We start from the raw sequence: 22,399 nt of genomic DNA on the forward strand, positions 1-22,399 counted from the left end.
CACAGGGAGCCAGAGCTGTGTCACAGCGCAAGGCTTCCTCTGCTCTGCGCTTCCCAGGAACGGTCCCACAGATATCTCACACACCCGGCTTCAGCTCAGCACCCGTCTGCACAGGCGGGAGCTGATGCACAGCATTTTTTACTCCAGCACCTCTCCCCAGGACACCTTCCTTGGGCAATGCCACTCATGTGCCAGGACTTGCAGAGCCATCAGGGGTGCCCACAAAGAACGTGGAAAGACACAGGAGTTCTGCTGCCACTGGTCAGAACCTTTATTCGCCTTGGGGCCACTTTCTCACCCAAAGGCCACTGTGATTGGGCAGGGGTGGGGCTGTCCCAGCAGGGACAGCGGGTGTGGACTGGAGGGTTTCCACCAGTGCCTCACATGGGGTGCTGTGCACTCGGCAGGGGGTGAGAGGCCGAGACCTCTGGGGGAGCAGCCAAGGCCCCCTCCGCCCCACGCCGTGAGAATGCAGGTCCTATTGTGGAGGGCGAGGGTGCGTCGTGGGGGGGTTCTCCCAGGAGACCTTTCTTCAGTATTCAAAAGTAACTGTCTTCATCCTCAGGTACTCGTTCAGGGCCGCCTCCCCTACAAGACACCAGGGGCCACTGGGAAACATCATCCTCACAGCAGCGCCTACAGCGGGCCCCACACTGTTCGGAGCGTTGCACCCCTGTTGTCACACAGAATCCTGCAGCAACCGACTAGCGTTAGCTTAGGCTCAGCCCCAGTTACAGGTGAGAAGCTGAGGCCCAGGAGGGGGGCAGGGGGTAGGGAGGATTCCACCACAGGCATCAGAATACAGACCAATCTGGGGCAAATGTTCCAGAAACTTCCATGCTCTGACTACACTACCTCCTTTTGTGGGATGGCAGCTCCATCAGCCTGAGGACCACCAAGAGGTTCCTTTGGGGCCCTTACTAACCAGAGATGCCAGCCTATTGCCTGTCCCCAATGCTGTCCCTCACAGCTAATTCCAGCAGGTCATGCCACTGCTAGGAAAGGGAACTCACAGGCACCCAGAAACTGCCTGTGTTCTGCAGCTGGTATGTTCAGCCCCCCAAGCAGCATGTCAGGCCTGTGGCTGCCTGATGTCTCCCCCACCCACTAAGTTAGCTCTGGGAGCCACACTCCACCAGCCAGGGCCTGCTGAGGTCTCCGGGCCCAGCCCTGTACCCACAGCCTCCTGGATGGCAGCTTGCAGATTTCGATGGAGCACACCAAGAAGAGGAGGCAGGAAGAGGTGGCAGACAAGGACAAAAGGAGCAGGATTGTTCAACATCGCACTTGTGCAGGTGCATGTGGGCGAGCCTCACCCTCTGTGTGCATGGTGTGGTAGCAGGCTTTGGGGAGTATTGTTGAGGCTCCTTTGATGAGCATCTTTTGGGGTTCCCACAGGGTGTGAAGGGTGCAGGGGGCAGAGATAATGAAATAGCAACCACCTCCCCAGTGATCCTGAGCTGGGTTTAGGGATGGAGGCACCGGGAGGCAGCTGCTCTCCCACACCTTGTCCCCCTCACCACTGCGGGGCCTCAGACGTAGGATCCCCAACTGGGGCCAGTCCTCAACTGCTGGACTCCATAGTGGTAGGACAGGGAGAGTGGCACTCATCCTAAATCATGCAACAGCCCAGGGAAGGAGGAGTGCCTGACCAGATCTCCACTTCCCCAGGCAGGCCAAGTGGGTTGTACATGGCTACCCGCCTGAGTGACATTGTCTCTACACCGGGGACTCACACTGCCCCATCAGCCTCCACACTCTGCCTCCATGGCTGCCCCTGTTTCTGTGAATGAAGTCCTGACCATGGCCACCAGGACCCTCTCTCTGGCCCCCTGCCAGCCTCCCTAGCCTCCTCTCCTCTGGTCCTCCCTGTCCCTGCACTCAGTGCTTCTCTGCAGCTCCAAGACCAAAGCTGGTCTCTCTGGACCTGGTGTCCCCTCCGCCCCCTCTGCCAGGAGCAAGCACCCTCCAGACACTGGTGTCCCAGCGCAGGTGCCACCTGCTGGTAGAGACCCACACTGGTCCCTGCTAAAGTCACCTTCCCAGTCTCCCTGGCCAGATCACTCTGTCTTGTCTGCTTCCTGCACTCCTCACTTTCTAGCAAGATCTTGCTTAGGGCCTGAATTCTTGCCTGTCCCCTCCCGAGAAGAAGAGAGCACCAGCAGCCATCTTGTCCACACTGCACCCTTGGCCCCCAGGACCGCCCCAGCCCCCAGGGGCCTTACAGGTGTCAGGATTAGGTTACCGAGGTCTTTGCCGAAGCCGGACTGTTTGAACCCTCCGAAGGGAGCGGCCACATCAGTCTTGTTGTATGTGTTGACGAACACGGTGCCTGCCTCCAGCTTGTCGCTAACATACAAGGCCTTGTTGATGTCCCTGGTGAAGATGCCAGAGGCCAGGCCAAATTCTGTCGCATTGGCCCGAGAAAGCACAGTGTCCACATCACTGCAGGGAAAACCCAGGAGGAACTCTGTGAGGAGGGTCATGAGATGCAGGGAGACCTGCCCCCTCCTCCGAGGGGAGGCCCGGCCCACTCCAAGCTTCCCACTGTGCACGACCCTCTGAGGAAATGTGCTGGACCTGCAGCAAGCATGGAGGAGATAGGGCAGCGAGAGAAGAGGAAAGGATGACAGGGAGGAGGCAGCGCAGAGCAGACCATTCTGGTCATCATGGGTGAGCCCCTCGCTATATAGACGGGGGATGGAAGCCCAGAGATGGGGGCAGACTGGAGTACACCACACATGGAAAGGCACGCCTGTCAGGCATTCCTCAAGGAACTACCCCGGGGGCGTCCCCACCAGAGGCATTATTATAGGCTTGAAGACTCAGCACAATATGTGCTTGGTAGACTGCAGAAAAGCATCTCCTTCTAACACAGCATGTGAAGGTCATTTTGATAATTGTTTGACAGTTGGGAGTATGGTGTATCGAGGAGGAGGCGCCATTCTAGAATCTGCTCAGGGGTGCTACTCTTAAAAATAATAGACAGGAAAAGATTCTGTGGTAGAGCAGCCATGGCCAGTCTCTACTCCTCTTCTGGCCTTGGTGACTTTCTGGGCCCATAGGAGAGGAAAAAGGGAGGTTCTGGGGTTTCTGAGGCTGGCTGACAGTTCTTGAAGAGGCTTGCATCTTTCACCGGGCTTCTCGGGGTGAGCTAGGTGCCAGGCCACAGCTGCCGTGCCACGGAAAGCCCAGGGGGAGGCCCTGACATGGAGGCAGAGGTGGCCAGCCCCATCGAATGCTGACCAAATTGAAGATTCTCAAGTGAATTAAGTAACTTGTTAATCCAAGTCACTGGGGGATGGGATGCTTTATTACATGGCAGTGGATAATGAGAACAGGACCCAGCATGCTGTGAGATGCATCAGAGAGACAAAGGGGATGCTCTCAGTTGGACGCAGCCCTCCTGGACCTCCTGGACCTCCTGGGGCTCTCCTAACTTCAGTGGTTGACAAGGACTGGGCAGGCTAGGCTAGGCTGCGTCCATAGTCCCTACCTCACCTGAATTCTCCTTCCAGCCACCCCTAGCCCCCACAAAGTTCAAGGGAAGAGCCCAGTAAGGCATGGAAAAGAATCAAGTTTTCAAGAGACATGAGCAGGACTCCTTACCCATCAGCAAACCGAGAGATGATCATGATGGGCCCAAAGGACTCCTCCTTGGCTATGAACATGTGGTCCTCCACGTCCGTAAAAACAGTCGGCTCAAAGAAGAAACCTAAGGGGGAGACAGAGATCCGTGGCCATGGTGTGTAGGTGGGTAGTCCTCTCCCAGGCCAGGCCTGGGTCCTGCCAGCCACCATACACACATTCCCACTCTGGCACTGTAATTTGTGACACTTGTGTGGCAGAGGCCACATTCTGTGGGTGCCTTTCCTGCCCCAGGCATATGAACCCACAGGATCCTCACAATCCTTTCAACGAAATGCTGCTGAGGGAAATGAGGCTAATAATGCTCAGCATTGGTTTGTGATGGTGCAGCGATTCTTTACCTTGTGCAGTCCATCAGTCCCTGTCCCTGGTGGAGTAGGTTGAGGAGGAGATTGGACACGAGTTCTGATGGATAGGATCTCCCAGGACTGTGTCCCATCTCTTTCCAGGCACCTCAGTGTGGGTGCTGATGCTCCAGGCACAGGGGCGAGTGCCCCCCGCTCTCCTGTCAACACACACCCACCACCTACTGCCACTCAGACTGCCGCTCCAACAGGTGCTGGTTCTAGACGGAACCACCTGTGATGGTAGAAATGCCTCTGCGATTTCTCCTCTAGACACAGAGCCCAGGGGCCCAAGACCCTACTGGACTGAAATTTCATTTAGCGTGACTAAGGGAAAACTGGGAGATGTGAAATTTTCTCTTTCTGGTTATTAGAAGAAAAAGAAATTAACTTTTAAAGCAATATAAACAAAATATTCCATATTTTTCACACATTTGTAAATTATATCTTAATATTAATTACAATGTTTAAAACCAGTGTTAGGTATGAGGGGCGCCTGGGTGGCTCAGTCGGTTAAGCGTCTGACTTCAGCTCAGGTCATGATCTCACGGTTCATGAGTTCGAGCCCTGAATCAGGCTCTGTGCTGATAGCTTGGAGCCTGCTTCGGATTCTGTGTCTCCCTCTCTCTCTGACCCTTCCCCACTTGCACTATCTCTCTTCCTCTCTCTCTCTCAAAATTAAATAAACCTCAAAAAAAAGTTAGGTATGAATACACTTTCCCTCACGTGGTGGGCCTGTATTCACTCAATCGGCAAATGAACTGTAGCCCACGCAGCGCTGGAGGCTCTGGGCTGGCCAGGCTCTGTCCCTTTCCTGCCCCTTCTGTACTCTTCTCTGGCCTTCTGGGTCCCACCAGGGGGACTGTAGGCCCATGCTCCCTCCTCTTCTGGCTTCCAGTAGAGTTTGTTTCTCATAGCTCTGCCCCTCACCAGATTCTATGAATTCTGCTCCCTCCTCTTGGCCTTCAGGCCAGGGGGTGGTGATGGTGGCTCCCCACTGTTCCTGGCTTCTGGGTAATGCGCCCACCCCAACTGTTCTGCAAACCATGGCTTCAGTGCACTCTCTCCCATCAGCCCCCAGACTCTGGCGTCGTGGAGCCTAGTCCACTGGGGGCAGGGAAGGGAGTAAGCAGAAAGCGGCAGTCAGTGGCTATAAAAATGTCACTGTATGAGATGGCAGAGAGCAGCTGTGTCACAGGGACATATATGGTCTGGGTCTAGATGTTCCTGGAGCCGGCTGATGAATTCACCAGGTGAGGAAACGGGAGCTGGTTGCTCATCAGAGGAGCAGCAAATGCACAGGGAGCAAGGGAAGGCGAGATGTGTTCAGAGAGAGTAAAAAATGGCTGGAGCATGTGTCATCAGCAAGCAAGTTAGAAACAGATCATGGAAGACCCTGGGTGTGAAGTGAGGAGTTGGTGCGTGTCACTGCAAGGGGGTGGGTCACTGTAGAACTCGCTTCAGTGCTGGGGCAGGTGTAAGCAGACTCCTGCAGCTACGTGAGTAAAGGGTTAGCATGGTACCAGAGCTCCCTCAGGAGGCAGACGTGAGGGTCCAGGCAAGACAAGCTGGGAAGAGTCGGCAGGAAGGTAGCAGGGATGCAGGGCAGGCAAGAAATATTTTTTATTTAAGAGAATCAGGCAATTTATTTAGAGTGGAGGGTCAAGAAAAGAGAGGAGTCTAAAGTTCATTGTTTCCTTCTCTCTTTTATTCCATCAAATTAACTCAGGTTTGATAAGAGTCTCAGTGCTGGCATGAAGGACCTAATGGTGTAGACAGAGGCAGACACAGTGCCTTCCCTCGTGTAGTGGGCAGTCTAATAAGGAAGCAGTTCAAATAGTCCATGCCGCAGCTCCTGCTCCTTTGGCTCCAGTGACTTGATCAGATGGAAGATTCTAGAGAGGTAGGTGTATGCCTGGGACAGGTTTGGGTTGGGGACACTCAGATGATGTGACAGATTTGGTCCCCATTCAGTTTGAAGGGGCCGTGGACATTCAGGCAGAGGTGTCCAGGTGTCCAGGTGGGCAGGATTTCTGGATGAGGAGGAGCCTGGAGATCGATATTTGGGAGAGTGAGAGCCACCGTAGGGAAAGTGTCTGCCGTAAGAAGTACTCCAAGCTCAGAAGAAACTTGGAGCACACCTCCATTTAAGGGACAGGTGGTGAGGGAGGTTCAGTGAGCAGTGGCTACTGAGAAGTGATGCCAAAGATACAAAGCCATGAAAGCCAGTGCCATGGACCCCACAAGAGGATGTGGAGAGGTTTATGGCAAATCGAAGTCCACTATGATACACATTAAACTAGCACTGACTGCATTTCGGCTTTGGTGTCTTCACCTAGCCAGTACCATGACCGGTCACATAGCCGAGACCACGGCATCCGTTGTCCCAGATGAGCCCTGAGTCCTGGGAGCCTAACTGTGGCCTTCACATACCACCAATTAGAAATAGGCAGGAAACCAGAGGCCGCACTACCAGCCTTTCGGTTCACCCAAGTGGAGTGCTCCAACTGACCTGGCCGAGGGACTTGACTCCCACCACAGACCAACGTGGCCCCTTCCTCCACGCCACGCTGGCAGTACTCTATCAGCTTCCGTAGGTGGGCTTGGTGGTTCTGTGGCCCATGGTTGGTGTCCCGGTCTAGAGGGTTACCGATCTTCATCTTCTTCACCTCTTCTACCTGCGGAAAGGTTCCCCCAGTCAGGTCCTGCTCAGGTGCCACAGTTCCCAACAAGGCTCCAAACCTGACCCACTGACATGTTTGCATTTGGCCACCAGCCAATGGCCCCCGAAGAAATTCCACACACCCTCAGGATGTTCCATATTCTGGTTCCAAACCTGCCGTCCAGGCTGAAACCCAAGACGTATCCTATGCGCAAGGAGACCTGAGTCTGCAAGGGAGCTGTGAAACCCCCACAGGGTGAGGGCAGGGGTCAGAATCCCAGGATAACTGTCAGGATTGTCTCAGTTCCCAAATACAGCAAGGGACAAGTGCACCCAGGACACTCAGCACTGTTGCTCTTGGTGTCCTAGGGAGATAGGGTGAAGGGTGGCCAGGTAGGAGCAGAGAAGGGGACCCCTCATCACCACAGAGGAGAGAAAAGCTGGGAAAGCAGAGGTGTCCAGGGGCATGGGTGAGGGCCGGACATGGGGCTGGGGGGTGGTGCCAGCAGAATGTGTCTCTACACCGGTCCTGCACCCAGCTTCACAGGCTGAGAAGCTGGAAGAACCTTTGTGTGGGGACTCCAGAACATGGGGTGGGGATATGGCCAGGAAACACCAGTCCAGCTGCAATGCCCCTGTGGTAAGAGTGCAGCAGAGTGATTTCTCTGACTCCCGACTCCCGGAGTCACGGAACCTTGCCCGGGAATCACAGATCCCAATAAAGGCTTTCTGGGCTCAAAAAAAAAAAAAAAAAAAAGAGTGCAGCAGAGGGGCCTGGGCCTTGAGTCCACCCACTGCTGCTCCCACTTCTGCTTGCTTCAGGGCCCGGCTTCAAGGCCTCCTCCTTCCAGGAAGCCTTTCCTGTTGCCTCAGCCAACCCAAAAGTAGGTCGAGGCTTTGCGACAGCCCAGGCATGGAGACGTGGGTCCAGGTCTCCTCAAAAGATGTGCCAGATGGTGTCTTCTGGGTTCTGTGGCTGAGTGCAGAGGGTCAGAAAAGCTCCTGAGTATGGGAGGCTGTGCTATGGACAAGAACTCAGGTGGCATAATCAGTGGGATGTAGACATCAAAACTTTTGAGCTCCAGGCTAGGATCCACCCCTTCCACTTCTCTCTCTCCAGGCTCCTTCCTTGTTTCCTAAAACCAGACAAGGTCATCTACACTTTCACTGTGGCAGCATCAAGGTCAGGCCTGACTGGCCATTTCCTCTTCCTCAGAGGCGAGGGCTACCTCGTCTCTCCATTCAGACTCTGCACACGCTTCCCAGCCAGGCCTAATCAGACGCAGCAGACACTCAAGCCCCCGAGGACCATCCTCTGCCCTTTCACCAAGAGCCCCTTCTCTCTTCTGTGGTGATGAGGGGTCCCCTTCTCTGCTCCTACCTGGCTACCCTTCACCCTATCTCCCTAGGACACCAAGAGCAACAGTGCTGAGTGTCCTGGGTGCACTTGTCCCTTGCTGTATTTGGGAACTGAGACAATCCTGACAGATATCCTGGGATTCTGACCCCTGCCCTCACCCTGTGGGGGTTTCACAGCTCCCTTGCAGACTCCAGATGGGTTGTGCTCCCCATAACCGCACCCGCTCAGTGAGCCACCCTCTCCATCATGACTCTCCATCTGTGCCCCAGGCTCAGCTATTCCTGTGCTAGGCCTGTCCCAGTGAAGGACTTGGTCAGCTAGGCTGCTCAGCTCCCAAACGACAGCAGGTGGACACCATTGTACACACTTCCCATCGGTGTGGAGCTGGTTTCCCATGCCGTCAATCTGGGCTGGCCTGTGATTTGCTTTGGCAGGAATAATGTGGCACACAAGCAACCTTTGGGAGACCCAAGAGGGCTCGAAACTCCTGCTCTCACTCTTGTGAGTCCTGCCGCTGGCCCTGCATGTGCCCAAGCACACACTGTGGGATGAAGCAACACAAGGACAAAGATGAGCCTTCCCAATGCAGCCGTCAGTGCCCCTGCCAACTGCAGATGCACGAGCCAGCCTCAGGTGAGCCTGGGCTGGTGCCCATGGTGCCAACCTGCATGACTGTGACTGCACGAACGGCTGTTACCACCAACCGTAAGTTTGGGAGTAGCTTGTGACATGGAAAAAGCCATTACACTCCTTTGTAGAAGGTCCGTTCCTTTCCTCCTTGCCTTTCATATTTTTACCCATTATGCAAGACCCTATCCAGGGGCACCTGGGTGGCTCAGTTGGTTAAACGTCCGACTTTCCATTTCGAACCAGGTAGTGATCTTGCTGTTTGTGGGATTGAGCCACATGTTGGGCTCTGTGCTGACAGCATGGAGCCTGCTTGAGATTCTCTCTTTCCCTTTCTGTCTGCACCTCCCCGACTCAAGTGCACATGCTCTCTCACTCTCTCTCTCTCAAAAAAAAGATTCTCTCTAGAACTCATTCCTAACACCTGTGCTGCCTTGTCTCAGTCCTGCACTCTCTTTTTCCCCCCTGGTTTTGTAAATACAGTTTGTTTAAATCTGCATGCAAAGGTTGCGTTCCACCATCCCCTCTCTTACCCATGTGATCAGACTCTCCTTTCCAGGATGTGGGGAAGAGCTCTTGGCTGAACCTGAGTCAACCAGGGCCCTCTGGGTCCTACAATCACTGAATGGACCAGGGATGGACCTGGGACTCAGTCACACCAACACTGATTTCTAACAGAATCAGTGGGGACAGGATGACTTACCCTCTGGATCTATGTTGTCAGCGCCATGCCCATTCCTCTTTACCTGTGAGCACCCATCCCACAGCAGCCGGGAGAAGTGGCTGCTGATGGTCCCAGGTCCCAGGGAGAACTCTTCTAGTCCATGGACATTCCCAGCCACCAGCTGTTGACAGGGGACAAAAGCCTGGCCCCTTGACCCCAGGAATATACCTACAAGTTGTCCTTCTTGCTCCAGAGCTTCTATGTGTGGGTCAGGCTAGGACTAGATGTCACTTGATGCCATGTCCTGTCTCTGTCCTCTCTTGGTCCCTCCTACCTCCCAGGCTTCACCTGAGAGCTTGCCCCTCATGAGCCACATGCACCTGAATTCCTGGTTCAGGCTTCATTGCTGGGGACTTGACCTAGCACAGGCCCTTTTTGGTTATGTCCCTGTGAGCTGCAGGGTTGCTATCTCTTGCTGAAATAATAAAAACCAGTAAACATGATACGGCTTTCCCTGAGGGTTTCCTCGCTCAGATAAACGGTGCCCGACTCCAACTGCCTTCCTGCCCCCAACCCCCTGCAGCCTAAGTCTTCCAAAGTTCTACTCTGCAGCAGAACTTACCACCTTCTGCACAAAGTGGTCGTGGATCGAGTCCTCTACGAAAAGCCGGCCCGCGGCAATGCAATTCTCGCCTTTGTTGAAGAAGACGGAGCTCATCCCCTTCAGAGAATGGACAAGGATGCTGGTTTACAACCTCTCCCAAGGCACCAGCCCCCCATATCCCATTGGCCCCAGGTACCCCCTTCTTATAGGGAAGGGGAGGAATGTGTATGTCCTGACCTTTGACGGGATGGTGGGTCAGGCCCAGCCAGCACTGGGCATACAGGCTCCACTCATCCCTCAGTCACCTCGAGAGGAGAGGAGTCCCATTGCAGAGTGGAAGGGAAGAGGGAGTCGGGGAGTGAGCCTGGGGGCCCTGTATGCAGGTGCGCTCCCTGGGGTGATACAGGAGGGGGTCAGAGCTCACACTCTTGGGGCTGAGCCTGGAGGGTCTGGTAGTTTAGAGCAGGCAGCAGCCCCATATCTTGGGAGGGACGGGGCACCAGCTCAGGGCTGAGAGAATTCCTGGCAGGGGTCCAGAATAAGTGTCCTCAGGCTCAAGGGAGCCTGTATTTTAGACCTGGGGAGGCCAGGGGAGGAAGGTGAGCCTGACTGCTCTGGTCAAGCTTGGCACTCATGGCAGCTAGGACTACACTGCCCAATGACATGGCCTGAGCTGCTGGCCCTGCAGCACTGGCCTTCACACCAGGGCCAAGGCCATTGGGTCAATGGACTTGCCTCCCTCCAGTGTCCCTATCTGAGACTACACTCCCTTTCATGTCCATGCTGTGTCCCATTGTGTTCCAAGGCTCAGTGAGACCTAGATGGAATGGGGCATATTTGGGCACCTGGTGGAACATGGCTTTACTGGCTTGCTCTCAAATGTGTGGAGAGGGGCACTGAGGCATAACAATGATAGTGACAATACAAACATAAGGACAACGGCCACAGAGCACCGGCCACATCTTCTGAGCCCTTCAGACTTAATAGCTTGTTGAATCCCTGTGACAACCAGAGGTGTAGTCCCTTATTCAGGTGGGAACGCGAGGCCCAGCAAGCTTAAGCAACTTGCCTGAGGCTGCTCAGTAGTCAGTGGTGGAGCTGGGCAAGCAGACACAGCAGAAAGGATATCATTTCCCATCCTGTGAAGCTGATCTCAGTAATCCTGACAGTTAGGAAACTTCTCAGGAAGTTTGTTTTTCTGGAAGGCATATGCTGTTCTTTGTCCCCTAGGCCCCTTCCTGCCAGTCTAGGGCAAATGTGTGAGTTTGACTGTGGAATCAGAGATTGGGGCCCCGTGTGTACCCCCCACCGCTCGGCAGGCCCTCACCATCTGCACAGCCTTGCTGAGGTCACAGTCAGCAAAGATGATGAGGGGTGACTTCCCGCCCAGCTCCAGGGAGACTTTCTTCACGTTACTCAGGGCACAGCTGAAAGGGACAGAAGTTGTTAGGGCTGGGTCTCTGGGAGATGGGGACATAGGAGCTCCAGATGGAGGGGGCAAGGGAAGCTCCAAAGCATGCTGTACTCAAAGAGCAATCGGAGGATCAGAGGGGATTTCTCCCCACCCCCACGCTCATCTGCTCACCCCTCCTCCCTCCCCTCTCCACACCGCTGCCTTCCTCCTCCTCCACACCCGAGCCCATGCCCACCACAGGGCCTTTGCTCTCATTACCCCCTCGAGATCCTTCTTGCTTCAGATTTCCTTGAAGCTCGTTCTTCACTTCCTTCTGGCCTCTGCTCCAGTGTCCCCTTGCTGGGGTGCCTGCCCCCAGCTGCTCCCTATTAACTGCATGCTCCTGAGCTCCATGCGTGATGTGCTTTGCCACACAGTGGATTTGTGACTGACTCTGCCCATCAAAGCAGAAGCCCCACCGGGGTGGACAGGTGTTTGTCTGGTCATGCAGCTGTGTTTATCCAATGAATAAACCAAACACAGAGCCAGCCCCTGTTGGGGTGGTGGCAGTGCCACAGGACCTGTGGCCCCTTGGCGTTTTAGTGAGAGAAGTTGGGGGTCCTGTGCATGCTGCATCAGTGGGCACAAAGTGGACTGGCTAATACTGTCCTCAAAGGGACACTCAAAGGAATGGGTCCATGAAACACAGACATGGCATGGGGTAGGAGTAGGGGGTCTCCTCGCCCAGGATGTACCTGGGAAGAAGGTGCCCATCTCAAGCGCCAGCCTCAGGGGTCTTGGAAAGTCCACAGAAGATGGCAGCCCCAAAGCAACAGGACACCCACCTAAGCACTCCTCCCCTGGAGTCCTCAGAGCTGACGTTTACTGATTCCTCCCTCACCCTAGCACACAGGTGCCCACATGGGACTGTTGCCTACACAGCACTGGGGAGACCAGCTAGCTTTTGCAGAAGGACAGGTAAATAAGCTGCTGTGCTTACTTGCAGTTAGCCCCCCGCCGCTCCCTCATCCGTCCATAGGCACCCCATCCGTCAATCCTATACCACCCCCAGCCTCCCTCTCTTCAGTGCTGAGGATTACTCTGCTGCACTCAAGATGCATCAGAGTCGTTCTGCCCAGCCCGCTCACATGCTGTGATGTCAGCCTCCTCTGACCCTAAAGATACACTCCACCAGCCACACTGGCTGTGGCTCCTGGCCCAGAAAAGGATGGCATGTAAAACTGCTGTGATCCGCATAAACATGGTGCCCACTCAAGAAAGGCGCCAGGGCCCAAGATACACCCTGGCCCCCAGAAGGCGTGAGTGGGACCGAGGGGTGAGAACCCCATCTTGTGGGGCACAGAGAGGCCCCTGGAGAGCACGGTCAGGGCTGTAGAAGTGCCCAAGGGAAAAGAACACTGCTCTGCACTGGGGACTACAATAAGGCCATGTTTTAACCCAGAGAAGCTTTCCTCCCTGTGGAATTGTCATGTCATCGCTGGACTGCTCTGGGAGGCCTCACCCACAGGTCTTAAGGCACAGACAGAGGTGGGTGGTCCCATGACCCGAGGGGAAGGCATCTCTATGCCCAACAGAAGCCCCAGCTCCTCTCTACTTGTACCTGTCACTCAAGTACAGATGCCTGACCCACCCCAGAACTCAGCTTCAGTGGGGCGGTGCTCAGGCACCCAGTGACTGTCTTGGGACAGCCAGGCTGTGAGGGACTGTGCTGCGGTCCATCCCTGTCTATATCCCCAAGCTTGCTGGCTGCGCAAACCGGCACCACGGAGCATGCAAACCACCTTCACTGAACTGGTGGGGAAACTGAGGTCCAAAAGGGTCTGGACTCTGCCCTGGTTGTATTATGAATTAGTAACAGAGCAAGGAATAGAATCCCAGCTGGTTTGAGGCAAATCCAAGGTATAAGAGATAAAGGATGTTCTAGAACAGGGTTGTCCAATAGAATAGAACAAAAGCATCCAACACCAGCCACAAACATAAGAGCAATTTTTTTTACTAACCACTGAAAAACTAAAGTAAAGTCCTTTTAGTTTTAAAAGAAAAACTAAGGGGCGCCTGGGTGGCTCAGTCGGTTCAGTGACCCACTTCAGCTCAGGTCAGATCTCACAGTTTGTGGCTTTGGGCCCCGCATCAGGCTCTGTGCTGACAGCCTGCTCAGAGCCTGGAGCCTGCTTCGGATTCTGTGTCTCCTTCTCTCTCTGCTCCTCCCCATTCATGCTCTCTCTCTCTCTGTCTCTCAATAATAAATAAGTGTAAAAAAAATTTTTTTTTGTAAAAGAAAAACTAAGAAAAGAACCAATGAAATTAATCCTAATCCAGTTTATTGAACCCAATTCATAAAAATAAATTTTTTCAACCTGACATCAATATAAAATTATTAATGAGCTGCTTTGTGCACTGAGTTTTCAAAATCCAGTGGGCCTTCTACACTTGAAACCCATCTCAATTCAGAGCAGCTCTGTTCCAAGCGGCCATCCATGCATCCGGGCCCCAAACTGCATGGAGGCTCCAGCAGCCCTGGGTCTGTGTGGTTCCACAGAGCAGCTGCGCTGGCCTCACCAGGGGCTGGTCAGAAACTCAGACACTGGGCCCAGACTTGTCTCAAGCTCACACACAGCACTGACCATCCCCACACTGTGACCAGAGCCCACACCCCCAACCACCTACCTCTTCATGATGTGTTTTCCCACCTCCGTGGAACCTGTGAACCCAATTTTCCGCACATCTGGATGGTCTGAGAGCCTCTGGCCAACCAGCGAGCCTGCGGGTTGGAATGAGCCAGGGAGTCAGGGCAGCCAGCAGGTGCTAAGGTGGAGGCACAAATTCTACCACCCCTGACACGGGCCTCTTTAGGCCAGACCTCTGGGCTGTGTGCCCCAAGCACTTAGTGTCCTCGGTGCCCAGGGCTTACTGGGCCTTGCTCCCTGTTATGGCAGAATCGTATGCCCTCAAAATTCATTATGTTGTCATCTTAACCCCTAGTAGCTCAGAGTTCACTGTGTTTGGAGACAGGGTCTTTAAAGAGGTGAGTAAAGGGGCGCCTGGGTGGCTCAGTCGGTTAAGCCTCTGACTTCGGCTCAGGTCAGATCTCACAGTCGTGGGTTCAAGCCCCGTGTCAGGCTCTGTGCTGACAGCTAGCTCAGAGCCTGGAGCCTGCTTCTGGTTCTGTGTCTCCTTCTCTCTCTGCCCCTCCCCCTCTCATGCTCTGTCTCTCTCTGTTCCAAAAATAAATAAAACATTAAAAAAATAAAAAAGTAAATAAAGAGGTGAGTAAGTTAAAATAAGGCCATCTACTCCTTTCTTCAATGCACACTGTCTCCTCAGCTTGACTGCACCCTGACTCACCTCCTCAAATGCCATCTTCAGACACAGCATCCTCTAAATCTGTCTGTGATTTGGACCCATTTATGATTCCTCTGACTACTCGGCACCTCCACTTTGATGCCTTGCAGCCTCTCGAATACAACCTATTTGAAACTGAACTCTTACTCTTTCCCCAGACATTTTTTTCTCCAGGTTCTCCTTGCAACCAGTTGTTCAAGCCAAGAACTGGGGCTCAGTCTTCACACTTTCCTTCCCCACCTTATCAATTGCCAAATCCTGGGCTCCTCCACCCACTCGGCCCCTCCATTTCCATGGCTCCCCTGCTTCTGAGCTTGTAAAACTGCATGTGCCCAGGTGCACCTGTGAAGATTCTGGTTTAGTGGGTTTGAAGCGGGACACTTTCATCCTCTATATAGAGTTGAGATACTAATTCCATTTCACCATTCTTGTTAAAAAGAATATAACTGTTTGGGGAAGAAAGTATTTGCAAAAGACACATCTGATAAAGGACAGCTATCCAAAACATACAAAGATCTCGGGGCACCTGCGTGGCTCAGTTGGTGTCCGACTTTGGCTCAGGTCATGATCTCAAGGTTGTGAGTTTTAAGTCCCGCCTCAGGCTCTGGGCTGACAGCTCAGAGACTGGAGCCTGCTTCAGATTCTGTGTCTCCCTTCCTGCCTCCCTCCCTCTCCCTCTCTCTCTCTCTCTGAAAAATAAACATCAAAAAAATATATATATACAAAGAAAGAAGTAAAATAAAATAAATGATATATAAATCATATAAATAAAATAAAAAAATATATATACAAAGAAAAGTATATATACAAAAAAAGAAGCAACACTATGAAAATAAACAAACCAATTAAAAAACGGTACAGGCAGTGTCTGTACACACCCTTCATCAAGAAGACATGCATACGGCAGAAAAGGGCATGTAAGATGCGCACCATATGTCATTAGGGATTGCAAATTAAAACAGCAATAAGACCCCTCTACACAGTTATTACAATGGCCCAAATCCAATACGCTGATGGCACCGAATGCTGGAGAGGATGTGGAGCAGGAGGAGCTCTCATTCATCGATGGTAGGAATGCAAAGTGGGTCAACTGCTTTGGAAGACAGTTTGGTCATTTTTTACAAAAGTAAACCTAACCTTAGCGTAAGATCCACCAGTCACACTCCTCGGTATTTACCAAATGAGTCAAAGACTTATGTCTACTGAAAACACTCCACATCGCTGTTTATAGCAGCTTTATTCATAGTTGCCAAAACATGGAAGAAACTGAGATGTCCTTCAGTAAGTGAGTAGATAAATAATCTGTGGCACATGGCAGACGATGGAATATTATTCAGCACTAAGAAGAAATGACCTGTGAAGCCATGAGAAGATGTGGAAGAAACTTAAATGCTTATTACTAAGTGGAAGAAGCCAATCTGAAAAGGCTATATACTATATGAGTCCAACTATATGACGTTCTGGAAAAGGCAAAGCTGTGGAGACAGTAAAAGACTGGAGGCTGCCAGGGGTTGGAGGGAGGGAGGCAAAGTGGGGGAAGCAAAGGGAAGTCATAGGGCAGTGACATTCTTCCACACGGTACCACAATGGTGGAGGCACATCAGGACACACTAGTCATAGAGTGTACAGCACCAAGAGTGACTCCTAATGAAAGCTAAGGACTTTGGGTGTTAATGATGTGTCAGTGTCAGTTTGTCAATTGTAACAAATGTACCAGTCTGGGGTGCGATGTCAATAGTGAGGGAGACGGTCTACAAGTGGGGATATAAGGCATATGGGAACTCTTGATACTTTCCACTCAATTCTTCTGTAAACCTTAAACTACTCTGAAAAATAAAGTGTAAATAATAATAATAATAATAATAATAAAACCACTGTTTTAGGCTGTTCAAGAAATATTTACAAGAAGGTATCATATATAAGATCATTACAAAGAAATTCTCCATTTTAGGGGTACCTGGGTGGCTCAGTTGATTAAGCGTCTGACTGGCCTAGGGCATGATCTCACAACTTGTTGGTTCGAGCCTGAGTTGGGCTCTGTGCTGACAGCTCAGAGCCTGGAGAGCTGCTTTGGATTCTGTATCTTTGTCTCTCCCTCTACCCCTCCCCTGCTTGAGCTCTTTCTCTCAAAAATAAATATTTTTAAAAAAGGACTTCAAAAAATGTTTTTCTGTCTTAAGGATTTTGTTTGGTTCTAAATTTTTTAATGCTTATTTTTGAGAGACAGAGAGACAGAGCATGAGCAGGGGAAGGACCGAGAGAGAAGGAGACCCAGACTCTGAAGCAGGCTCCAGGCTCTGAGCTGTCAGCACAGAGCCCGACACGGGGCTCAAACCCATGAACTGCAAGATCATGACCAGAGTCAAAGTCAGCCGCTTAACTGACTGAGTTACCCAGGCACCCCAAAGATTTTGTTTCTAAGTAATATCTACACCCAATGTGAGGCTTGAACTCACAACCCTGAGGTCAAGAGCCGCACATTCCACTGACTGAGCCAGCCAGGTGCCCCAGAAATTCTCCATTTTAGAAAGCAGAATGTTTACAAGGTATTATGGGTTGCATTGTGTCTGATATCCTCAGAATGTGACTTTCTTTGGGAATAAGGTTGTTGCAGATGTAATTAGTTAAAATGACATCATTAGGGTTGGCCTTAACCCAGTAATGGATTTATTAGGTAGAGGACACAATCTGAGAGGTGACTGGATGGCTCAGTCAGTTGGGCATCTGACTCTTGGTTACCACGCAAATCATGATCTCATGGTTTGTGGATCTGAGTCCCACATTGGTCTCTGTGCTGACAGTGTGGAGCCTGCTTGAGGTTCTCTCTCTCCCTCTCTCTCTGCCCCTCCTCTGCTGGCTTTCTCTCTCTCTCTCTCTCTCTCTCTCTCTCTCTCTCTCTCTCTCTCCTTCTCTCCACGTGAATAAACAAACCTTAAAAGAAGTGGGAGGAGGACATGAATACAGACACACATAGAGACAAAGCATCATATCAAGGTCAAGGTGGCAATCAGTGATGCTTCTAAAGCCAGGAAAAGACAAGGAAGGGTCATCCCTAGAGCCATTAGAGGAAACATAGCCTTAGTGACACCTTCATCTCTGATTTCTGGCCTCCTTAAATCAGTAAGATTCTGTTGCTTAAGCTATCGAGTTTGTGGGCCTTTGTTATGGCAGCACTAGCAAACAAATGCAAAGGCCACATTCTCTGATCATGATGTAATAAAACTAGAAACATAGGAACAGAATTGTAGGGAAAAAAACAATTGAAAAAATTTTAAGACTTACTGGGCCAGAGAAGATATCAAAGCTACAATTGTATGTTATTTAAGAATAATAAAAATATGAAACACAATCAATTCAAAAGGCATGAGGTTGGAGTCAGCACTGAAGACTAGTATGAGGAGCCCTGCTGACAGTTCCCAGGGAAATAACCATAACTGGTGATAATTATTTATTTAAAAAAACCCATATATACAATCTCCAAAAATTTTCCCAATGTCCTATTTAAGCAAATGAAGAAAGATTTACTCAAGTAAATCCCCTAAATCTCAGTAAGAACAGTGAGAGTCTGTGGTACTTGAGCCATGAACCATTCTCTCCCTCCAGATGACGGATGGAGTTTCCACCCCAGGCAGGTGTGGTCAGGAAGCAGGGTTCCTCTCCTCCAGCTCCCAGTCCAGGGATATGACATCTCACCAGGAGGGGCAGGCCATTAGCATTTATCATCTCTTCCAACTCTGTGCTTTAGTTTTTTAAACATTTATTTTTGGGAGACAGAGAGGGAGACAAAGCATGAGCAAGGGAGGGGCAGCGAGAGAGGGAGACACAGAACATGAAGCAGGCTCCAGGCTCCAAGCTCAGAGATATCAGCGCAGAGTCTGACGCGGGGCTCGAACACACAGACGGCAAGATCATGACCTGAGTCAAAGTCGGATGCTTAACTGACTGAGCCATCCATGTGCCTCAACTCTGGATTTTAGAGGCTAAGTTCCTGCTGACTATGGCTTCCACCCAATCCCTGCTCACAAAGAGAAGGCTCTGGCCCACGTGTGGCAGGCTGAGACTACTAGGACCTCATCCGTTTAGCCCCAGCTCCCATCACCCACGCCAGAAGTTCAGACATTTGGGGCAGGGGGAGAAGATTTCTGTAAGAACAGAGAGCTCCTAAAAGGCACTGACTTTATTTGAAACCATGTGGTGAAGTTCAGTGTGAAGGGCATTCTCAAAAACAATGGAGATCTGGGGGATGAGCATTAAGAGAAGGCTGATAGCTCTATAATAGCATTAAGGTAAACCACAGGTCAGTTAGTTTACCGGAGAGAACCAGGGAAGAGCACTCTGGGTAGAAACAAGCTTCAAAGTCTGGCCTCAAAAACTACCCCTGCAAGGGGCCCAAATTTCATTGGATCATATTGTAGAGCAATTGATGCCCCAGCGCATTGTTGGGAGCAATAGAGCAACTTAGTGGAGTTGAACTGCTGAGTATGACACCAAAAGGGCAGATAGCCACAGAGCGACCAGGGAAAAGAGAGTCATAGAGAGCCTGCTAAAACTGCTATCATCCTATGCTCAAAGCTGTGCTCCCTGCCAAGCGACATCACTGGCTGCACACCACAGGGAAAATACACTTCGCTCAAATAGCCTGGCCAAGTCACTAAAGGCATAAATAAGCATATAACAAAAACTAACTTTGGAAAGGGAAGAAGAGGATCAGTACCCAGCATTGGTACAACATATTACCTAAATTGTCCAGCTTTTAACACAGCTATGATGCATGCAAAGAAATAGGAAAGTAGAAAGCATCACAGGAAAGAAAAACATAAGCAGGCAACATAAGCTGAGAGGACCCAGATGTCACGTCAGCAAACAAAGATGTCAAGGCAGCCATTATATATATATGTTCAAAGAACTAAAGGAAACCACGCATAAAGACCATACTTGTCTCACCACGTAGACAATATCAAGGAAAAAAGCCTTTTTAAGAGCCAGGTAGAAATTCTGGAACTAAAAAGTACAGTAACTGAAATTAAAAAAAAATAATCAGTAGAGTGGCTTAACAGTAGGTTTGAACTGACAGAAGAAAGAATCAGTGACCTTTAAGATAGTTAGACATGATGGAATAAGAAAAAACAGAAAAATAATTTCTTTAAATGACAAGAGCCTCAGAAAGGAGTGGGTTACCACCAAACACACCAATATATGCATAATGGGAGTTCCAGAAAGAGAAGAAAAAAGAAGGGTGCAGAGAAAAATGTTAGAATAATGTCTAAAAACTTCCCAAATTTTATGAAAAACATTCGTCCAAAAACCATGAAGCTCAATGGATTCCATGTAAAATAACCATAAAGAGATCCACTCTCAAACACATCTTAGTAAAAATGGTGAAAAACAAATACAAAAGAAAATTTTGGAAGATCAGAAACAATAGAAGCCAGAAAGTAGTGGGATGATACATTCCAAACACCGAAAGAACAAAACTAGCAAAGTTATCTTGCAAAAAATTACATTTCCAGATAAACAAAAACTTAGATGATTTGTGGCTAGCAGACCCACCTTAGGAGCAAGACTGAAGGAAGCTCTTCAAGATGAAAGCAAGTGACTCAGACAGTAACATGAATCCATCAGAGAGCACCAGGAAAGGTAATTACATAATTATAAAAGACAGCTTACATGCATATTTTCTTTCTTTTCTTTATTGATTTAAAAAGCAACTGTATAAAAACAATGTGTATATCATTGTATTGTTGGATTTACATCAGATATAAATGAAAGATACTTGACAATAATAACAGAGAAGAGGTAAGTGGGAACAAAACTGAAATGGAATAAGAAAGTGATACCAGAAAAACTCAACATTAGGACAAATGAAAAGAACCAGAAATGTAAGTAAGGTTAATATAGCAAACTATGTAATTATATAGTTGCTCCCCTTTCTCTTTAACTTCTCTCAGAGACATAAAATTATATAAAATTATAGCAGTGTACTATTGGGTTTATAACATGTATTAATGAGATGTGTACACAAAAATATGTGATATAACAGCACAGAGGTTGTAGAGCTATGTAAGAATAGTCTTTGTATATTTCCAAGGAATTAAATTAGCATAAATCTGAAATATTTTCTGATAAATTAGGAAATAATGGTCAATCCTAGAGAAACCACTAAGAAAATAATGAAAAATTCTATTGTGAAAAAAATCATTAAAAGAATTAAAATGTTACGCTAGAACATATTCACTAATGTAAAAAAGTCATAAAAGAGACATAAAACAAAAGACAGGAGACACAGAGGGGCGCCTGGATGGCTCAGTCAGTTAAGTGTCCTGCTTCAGCTCAGGTCATGATCTCACGGTTTGTGGGTTCGAGTCCCACGTCGGGCTCTGTGCTGACAACTAGCTCAGAGCCTGGAGCCTGTATCCCTCTCTCTCTGACCCTCCCCTGCTCACGCTGTCTCTCTGTGTCTCTCAAAAATAAATAAAAAACATAAAATAAAATAAAATAAAATAAAATAAAATAAAAAGACAGGAGACACAGAAAGCAAAAAGTAAAATGGCAGACATAAAACCACTATATCAATAATCACAGTACATGTGAATGGATTAAACAGTCCAGTCAGAAAGGCAGAGACTTTCACACTGCATCAAAACAAGAGCCACGTACGTGCTGTCCAAGGAGACATCAGATAGAAATATGTTGCAATTATAGGGATGAAAAAACTACATCATGCACACAAAAACCGTATGAAAACTAAGTAGTTATGCTAATATCAGATGAAGCAAACTTTAAGACAAAAATGATTATGGAATAAAAGAGGGGCATATATAATAATGAAAATATTAGTAAAAAAGTATGAGGTGCTGGCAAAGTTCTCTTTAAATGCTTTCCTTTAAATAACAAAAAATATAAATGAATTAAACTTTCAACTCCAACCAAAAAAGCACACAGGAGGAGACAGAAGGAAGTAAAAACGATAAAAGCAGAAAAAAATATAAGACAGAATAGCAATGGAATGGGTAAAGAAATTCAAGAGCTATTTTGTTTTGTTTTGCTTTTTTTGAGGTGAGTACATAGACAAACAACTTTTCACAAATTTTAAAAGAGAAAGAAAAAGTGAAAAGTATAAGGGGATATTATAACAAAGGGAGAATCAAAAAAGCAATTCATTCTAAGAAATTATTAATACAACTCTATGCCTATATATTTTAAATGTGTGTAAGAAGGGATGACATTTCCAATAAACTAGACCACTAACCACAGAGGAAACTAAACAAGCAAGTCATGTAATACCACCCCTACATGCTCTAAGCCTAGAATGTTCTACAGATAAGGTCTCTTGAATATAATAATTCCCAAGTTATGTAATTTATTCCAGAGCGTGTATATACACAAACACAAAATGGAAAACATTTGGGGAAACAGTTGAAAGCTAGAACCCTTCCAGGTCGGGGTCTCCCCCATCTCCCCACCAGGCTGGCCACCCCCACTGGGCCGCTGGACCCCCGATCCCTCTGCCCCGCTAGAGCACATCATGCTGCAAGCCCTGTTCTGACCAAGCGCAGCTCTGACTTCCTGGAGCCCTGGCACCCCCAGATCCTCCTGTCTACATCTCTTACCAGATCCAGGGAGGATGTTGACCACACCCTTGGGAATGCCAGCCTTCAAGGTCAACTCTGCAAACTTCAAGGCTGTGAGTGGAGTCACCTGGGGAGGCGGGGAAGAAGACTGGGTCAGGAAGGA

General features: G+C 49.5%; 1 protein-coding gene across 1 annotated transcript in view; it reads right to left on the reverse strand.

The window, feature by feature from the left end:
- Nucleotides 1-247: 247 nt before the first annotated feature.
- The window catches only part of ALDH1L1 (aldehyde dehydrogenase 1 family member L1), a 77,035-nt gene continuing 54,883 nt past the window's right edge, over nt 248-22,399 (reverse strand). Inside the window, exons 16-23 of the mRNA XM_029918537.1 lie at nt 22,276-22,363; nt 13,991-14,084; nt 11,237-11,336; nt 9,928-10,026; nt 6,505-6,670; nt 3,610-3,715; nt 2,246-2,445; nt 248-588 (exon numbers count right to left, since the gene is read on the reverse strand). Coding sequence (XP_029774397.1) covers nt 533-588; nt 2,246-2,445; nt 3,610-3,715; nt 6,505-6,670; nt 9,928-10,026; nt 11,237-11,336; nt 13,991-14,084; nt 22,276-22,363 — 909 coding nt within the window. The 3' untranslated portion in view covers nt 248-532. The remainder of the gene's footprint in view (nt 589-2,245; nt 2,446-3,609; nt 3,716-6,504; nt 6,671-9,927; nt 10,027-11,236; nt 11,337-13,990; nt 14,085-22,275; nt 22,364-22,399) is intronic.

The sequence above is a fragment of the Suricata suricatta genome, chromosome 12 (assembly GCF_006229205.1).
Source record: "Suricata suricatta isolate VVHF042 chromosome 12, meerkat_22Aug2017_6uvM2_HiC, whole genome shotgun sequence".
Classification (NCBI taxonomy): domain Eukaryota; kingdom Metazoa; phylum Chordata; class Mammalia; order Carnivora; family Herpestidae; genus Suricata; species Suricata suricatta.